We start from the raw sequence: 7,192 nt of genomic DNA, 5'->3' as shown, positions 1-7,192 counted from the left end.
TGTGTGTGTGTGTGTGTCTGTGTGTGTGTCTGTGTGTGTGTCTGTGTGTGTGTGTGTGTGTGTGTGTCTGTCTGTGTGTGACTGTGACTGTGTGTGTGTGACTGTGACTGTGTGTCTGTGACACTGTGACTGTGTGTGTGTGTGTGTGTCTGTGTGTGTGTGACTGTGACACTGTGACTGTGTGTGTGACTGTGTGACTGTGTCTGTCTGTCTGTGTGTGAGTTTTTAGGTCAGCCAATGAAACTCAGTCCCGCGACGGAGGAAATCGTCACGTTCTACGCTAAGATGCTGGATCACGAATACACCAGTAAAGAAGTGTTTCAGAACAACTTCTTCAGTGACTGGAAGGAGGTCAGAACCAGCATCAGCTATTATAGAATTATTAAAGCCTTTGTTATTATTTTAAGTTCGATTTTATTTGTAGATTTTCTTTCCACTTTAAATTTAGGTAGTCTTTGTCATTTTGTGTTTTTTTTTTTGTTATTTTCATCAGTTTTTCTTTTAAATATGTCTGTATAGGTTTTATGATAAGTCTCTTAAATAAAATCATTGTATTCCTCATTTGTAAGTTGCTTTGGATAAAAGTGTCTGCTTAAAGGCATATGTAAGATTTTTTTATAAAATATCCAAAAACCACTTGCGCAGTGTGATATATTTCATGCAGTAGTGTACTTGCGTTATCCCAAAAGTTCCCAAGGATTTGTAAATCCAGAGAAATTCCAATTTTCATAAAATTGTTTTAGATATTTTAGTACTTGGTTAACTTCAGGTTAGTACTTAAAAAAAAAATTATATTTTCAGTTAATGTTTCTTTTATTTCAAGTTTTGTTTTTTGTGTGTAACCTTAAAAGTTGGTTTAGTTTTAGTTAATGATGATAACCCTGGAGTGTAAAGCAGACTTTGATCAGACGTGTATCTTAGTGATAAATGAACAGAATTGAGTTGTGTTCAGGAAATGACTAAAGAAGAGCGGAAGCTGATCAAGATGCTCTCCAAGTGTGACTTCAGTCAGATCCACAAGTATTTCGTGGAGAAGTCTGAGGAGCGTAAGAATATGACGAAGGAGGAGAAGCAGGTGCGTCTGTCTCTCTGGGCTCCTGTTGATCTGCTGGACTTCAGTCTGACTCCAGACGTGTCTCAGTCAGGTCCTGAAGGAGGAAGCCAGCCGGCTGATGGAGGAGTACGGCTTCTGTCTGCTGGATGGACACCGCGAGAAGATCGGGAACTTCAAGCTGGAGCCGCCGGGGCTGTTCCGCGGCCGAGGAGAACATCCTAAGATGGGCAAGCTGAAGAAACGCATCCAGCCCGAGGACGTGACCATCAACTGCAGCCAGTGAGACACACACTCTCACACACACACTCTCACACACACACACTCTCACTCTCTCACACACACACACTCTCACACACACTCACTCTCACTCTCTCTCTCTCTCTCTCTCTCATACACACACTCACACACAGACACTCTCTCACACACACACAGCCCAAGGACGTGACCATCAACTGCAGCCAGTGAGAGAGAGACTCACTCACTCACACAGACAGACAGACAGATACTCACACAGACAGACAGACACTCAGACAGACAGACAGACACTCACGCACTCATTCACTCACAGACAGACACTCACACAGACAGACAGACACTCACACAGACAGACAGACTCACGCACTCATTCACACAGACAGACACTCACACAGACAGACAGACAGACACTCACACAGACAGATTCACGCACTCATTCACTCACTCACTCACAGACAGACCGACCGACTCACTCGTGCACGCGCGTGTGTGCGCACACACACACACACAGACAGACTCACGCACTCATTCACTCACTCACTCACAGACAGACTCACTCACTCACTCACTCACTCACAGACAGACAGACTCACGCACTCACTCACTCACTCACTCACTCACTCACAGACAGACAGACTCACGCACTCACTCACTCACTCACTCACTCACTCACTCACACACACAGACAGACAGACTCACGCACTCATTCACTCACTCACTCACTCACTCACACAGACAGACAGACAGACTCACGCACTCATTCACTCACTCACTCACAGACAGACAGGCAGACAGACCGACCGACTCACTCGTGCACGCGCGCGCGCACAGACAGACAGACAGACAGACAGACAGACACTCACACACACACACACACACAATTGCAGTTGCGTGAAATAGTCAAAATAGTGAAGTCACAATGTCACAATATTCATTGGAAACAGGTTTCCATAGATTTCTCAGGGCCCTATTATTTATTTACCTTTTAAAGTAATTAAATTTATTAATTTGTGAATTCTATTATTTAGACGTCTTTTTTAATTATTAAAATTTGATAGAACTATTATAACAGAATCCAGAAAAAAGAAAAACTGAGTTTAGAGAAAAGTAAAGCTGATTTTGCAGAGGTGTTTGATTTCTCATGGATCGCTGCTGGCGTCTGATTTTCTCTCGGCAGAGACTCGAAGATCCCGGCACCCCCTGCAGGCCACCACTGGAAGCGCGTGCAGCACGATAACACGGTCACATGGCTGGCGTCATGGCTGGAGAACATTCACGGACGACCCAAATACATCATGCTAAACCCCAGCTCCAAGCTCAAGGTGCGTCTGCACTCACGCTGAGGAGTAGTAGTACAGGTCGATACCGATAGTGGATTTTACCGATAGCTATGTTTTTAACCAATTAATCGACCGATCGTGGATTTTACCTAGGTTTTAACCGATTAATCGACCGATAGTGGATTTTACCTAGGTTTTAACAGATTAATCGACCGATAGTGGATTTTTACCGATAGCTAGGTTTTAACCGATTAATCGACCGATAGTGGATTTTTACCGATAGCTAGGTTTTAACCGATTAATCGACCGATAGTGGATTTTTGCCGATAGCTAGGTTTTAACCGATTAATCGACCGATAGTGGATTTTCCCGATAGCTAGGTTTTAACCGATTAATCGCCCGATCGTGGCTTTTCCCGATAGCTAGGCTGGACCACACTGGTCGATACCGATTAATCGACCGATGGTTTTTTAAATGGATACTGGATGGAAACTAAAATAATTCTTTAAAAAAAAATAAAAAGTACTGAACCATTCTTTGTAAATGAATAAAAAAATATTAATTATATTTTGATCATTAAAGTTTGTTCTTAGTGCATTAATGTTAACAAAAGCAACTTCAAAATGTAAAAATATATCAGTAAATGTTGAAATTAACACAATAACAAGGAACAATACTTCTATTCTACAGCTTTTATCAATCTTAGCTAATGTTACAAATGGACTCTTATTGTAAAGTGTTACCATTTCATATCCACCGTCATGCTGAAGATGGCCATCTTTAAATATCTACACAAAGGCCATAGTATTGAAATCACATGCATATGGATGTTGTTTACTCAAACAGTTTAACCGCTTCTATTCTAGAACACCTGTGATTATCTAATCAATTTAACAATGTTTACAACTCGCTGATAAATGATAAACAATGATAAAAAAGCAGCATAGATGAATTTAAAGTTGGGTGTTTAAAACAACAGAGCAAATGGAAAGAGAGAGCGCAATCTAGCTCTCTTTATGAAGCATACAGACTTTATTAGAGCCACAGAAAGACGATCGTTTCACAATACTCGATCTTCCAGACCAGGGTGAAGTCTTTGTGCATTAACAACGAATTGAGATCGATGTGATGTATGTCAGTTTGCTTTCTCACGTCTCTAGCTTTAAATATGCAACTTTGCTGGTTAACAAATGCATTAATGTGACTAGCTGGATATAAACTAATGCAAATAGAAAAACTATCGGCATGGATTTTTGCCGATAACCGATAATTCCGCCAATCAAATATCGGTGCCGATTAATCGGTCGACCTCTGAGGAAGGTGATGATGATGGTCTGTGTTCAGGGCGAGAAGGACTGGCAGAAGTACGAGACGGCGCGGCGGCTGAAGATGAAGGTGGACTCCATTAGGAAGCAGTACAGACGCGACTGGACCTCCAGAGAGATGAAGAGCCGACAGAGAGGAGTCGCCATCTACTTCATCGACAAGGTCACACTCCAGATAGACACGGCTGACGATTTAATCACAGAAGATATAATGCATTCATATGATAAACACCCAGAGCTGTCTGTCATCTCACACTGATGCTGGTGGTCACGACTCTATCAGAACGCAGTTATATGAGCTGATAATTCCAGATAAGAGCACGAAAAAAAATCCCCCTCTTATATTTATATCATATGATGTAGTTTAGCAATATCACACTAGCAAGAGTTTTTTTTTTCTGGTGTGGTGTCTTTATAGACCCTTGAACTTGGTCAATAGGACATTGCACACAGCTGTATTATGCCATCAGCCCATTTCGAGTCATGGTTTCTCCACCGTGTGTTAAAGTGGACATTAGGCCTTGATATTAGAGGTGCTACCATAAGGAAAGCCAAATACATCTCATTTAATTCATGTGCATCCCTGCTCTCATTTTCTCCATAGTAAGATGGCAGTGACACACAAAGGAAATAGATGATAGTATATGTAAAACTAGATGTTTTAATCCATAAGAGAATGCATAAAAAATTCCCATGTGCGTGTGATTTAGATTCTCAAGGGCGCAGAAAAGTTTCTCGTGCGTGCAAGAGTCTTTTTTTTTATTTTATTTTATTTTATTTTATTTTTTTTTTTAAGGGGTTCAGTATGTTGATCAATGAATAAACCCCTGAGAAAATACAAAATATTTACAGATGACCGTACTATATACCAAATAGTATAAATGTGACCCTGCAGCACAAAAGCAGTGTTAAGTCGCTGGGGGATATTTGTAGCAATAGCCAACAACACATTGTATGGGTCACAATTATACATTTCTCTTTTATGCCAAAAATCATTAGGATATTAAGTAAAGATCATGTTCCATGAAGATATTTAGTAAATGTCCTACCGTAAATATATCTAAACGTAATGTTTGATTAGTAATATGCATTGCTAAGAACTTCATTTGGACAACTTTAAAGATGATTTTCTCAATATTTAGATTTTTTTGCACCCTCAGATTCCAGATTTTCAAATATTGTCCTCTCCTAACAAACCATACATCAATGGAAAGCTTATTTAAATCATAAATCATAATTTTAAAAAATTGACCCTTAAAACTGGTTTTGTTCTCCAGGGTCTCAAATCTGAAAATAATGCTCCTTTTATGTTCAATATGGTTTGAAGGTCTACTGAAAGGTTTGGAAATTTGAAATGGAAAATGGTTAATTTAGATTTCTCTGCCAAAATTGATGTGCGATTTAATTTGCAATGAGTTAAGATGAATTGATTGGCCCGTCATGTAATTAATTAGATAAATGTTGAATTGCTTGATAGCCCTAATAGACTTGGTGTGTGTTGGTGTCGTGTGTTCAGCTGGCGCTGCGAGCGGGGAACGAGAAGGACGACGAGTCGGCTGATACGGTGGGCTGCTGCTCTCTGCGTGTCGAGCACATCACGCTCCACCGGCGTCTGGACGGACAGGAACACGTGGTGGAGTTCGACTTCCTGGGCAAAGACTCCATCCGCTACTACAACAAAGTGCCTGTGGAGAAACAGGTCAGACGCAGGGCTGGGACAGTTTTCAGATTTTATCGGTTAATTCGAATTTGATGTTTTGCAACGATTTTATGTTTTAGGTTATGTTTTCATTCTAAAATGAGAAATGAAAACCTTTTTTTTTAAGCTAACTGATTTAAACTCTCACTGCCTTTAGTGAGTTCTCAGTGTGGTTAATATGTAGCGCTCATGATATATAATGCACTACTTCACATGATTATAAATGGATACATTGTATTGACACCCAATCAGTGTGACGTGATTGTATCAGCTGTGTTTGTCGTGATTGATTGTGTGTTAATGTGATTGTCACTCGCAGGTTTTCAAGAATCTGAAACTGTTCATAAAGCATAAGGATCCAGAAGATGATTTATTTGACCGAATTACAGTAAGTGTGTTTGCATATCACTGTTATGATTCAATCACCAGTTATTTTATTAATGAATTTTATAATAAAAAATGAGATGTTGCATTGGAAACCAGCTTGGATAGAATACACTTTTAAATCAAGTAAAAAATATTTTTTTGTGTTTACGTCTGAATCTCATGTTCATGATGGTTTGGGTTCTGTTGTGTTCAGACGGTCAAACTCAACAAAACCCTGAACGAGTGCATGCCTGGACTGACGGCCAAAGTGTTTCGAACCTTCAACGCCTCGACCACGCTGCAGGATCAGCTCAACAAACTCACCACAGGTGTGCCTGACCCTTGACCTCTGACCCCACCTGGAGCGTATCTGAAATCAATGACCTGCATCTTAGAAATATTCACAAAGCTGTGTGTCTGGTGTTTCAGAGGGCATGACGGTGGAGGAGAAGATCCTGTCGTATAACCGAGCAAACAGAGCCGTGGCCATCCTCTGTAACCACCAGAGGGCAGCACCCAAAACCTTCGAGAAGTCAATGCAGCTGCTGCAGGAGAAGGTGAGACACACCATCATCATCATCATCATCATCCTTGCAGAACAACACCTGAGCTGATCTGAGCTCAGTAATGACACAGGTGCCTTCTGAGAGTCAATGCACACTCATTCATACTGCGCTTTATACAGAACTGATCCATTCAAAGCAGCAGTAAACCGGAAAACAACTGAGAAATTCATCCGTTATGAAACTAATTCAGTTTCAGTTCTACAGGGGACAATAGAGGTATTATTCAGATCTCGTCTGATAGTATCTGTGTGTTTAATAATTATATTGAATATTAATTCTCGTAAACCCCAATAGAGCTGCTTTACAGCTGAAATGTAGTTAGCTTGCTTTGAATCGGTCTCGCTGTATACAGTGTTGTGTGAAGAGTGTCTCTGAGTGTCGTTGAGTTCAGTCAGACGCTCCTGACCAGTTTCTGAGGTCAAACCTTATTGGATTCCAGGTGGGTTTGTACCTGCAGGGAAGTGCAGCGGTTTGAGCTGTAGAGGACGAGGCGGTCAGAAATAATCACAGCGATGATGGAAACCGCAGAGCGACGTCCAGTCGTTTAGACTCACGGGTCACACGCTGCTTAATGCACTGCGAGCTGAATACAAACACACACACACTCACTCGCGCGCGCACACACACGAGAGAGCCGCCGGCGGTCA

General features: G+C 41.2%; 1 protein-coding gene across 1 annotated transcript in view; it reads left to right on the top strand.

The window, feature by feature from the left end:
- Positions 1–7,192, top strand: part of top1mt (DNA topoisomerase I mitochondrial) — an 18,728-nt gene that overhangs the window by 6,351 nt on the left and 5,185 nt on the right. The window contains exons 9-18 of the mRNA XM_016259033.1: positions 230–351; positions 953–1,075; positions 1,146–1,333; positions 2,487–2,631; positions 3,934–4,077; positions 5,431–5,613; positions 5,933–6,001; positions 6,194–6,308; positions 6,409–6,572; positions 6,937–6,992. Of these exons, the coding sequence (XP_016114519.1) occupies positions 230–351; positions 953–1,075; positions 1,146–1,333; positions 2,487–2,631; positions 3,934–4,077; positions 5,431–5,613; positions 5,933–6,001; positions 6,194–6,308; positions 6,409–6,572; positions 6,937–6,992 (1,309 nt within the window). The remainder of the gene's footprint in view (positions 1–229; positions 352–952; positions 1,076–1,145; positions 1,334–2,486; positions 2,632–3,933; positions 4,078–5,430; positions 5,614–5,932; positions 6,002–6,193; positions 6,309–6,408; positions 6,573–6,936; positions 6,993–7,192) is intronic.

The sequence above is a fragment of the Sinocyclocheilus grahami genome, unplaced genomic scaffold (genome assembly GCF_001515645.1).
Source record: "Sinocyclocheilus grahami isolate Dianchi unplaced genomic scaffold, SAMN03320097.WGS_v1.1 scaffold1782.1, whole genome shotgun sequence".
In the NCBI taxonomy this organism is placed as follows: domain Eukaryota; kingdom Metazoa; phylum Chordata; class Actinopteri; order Cypriniformes; family Cyprinidae; genus Sinocyclocheilus; species Sinocyclocheilus grahami.
This window is presented reverse-complemented; position numbering and strand designations above follow the sequence as displayed.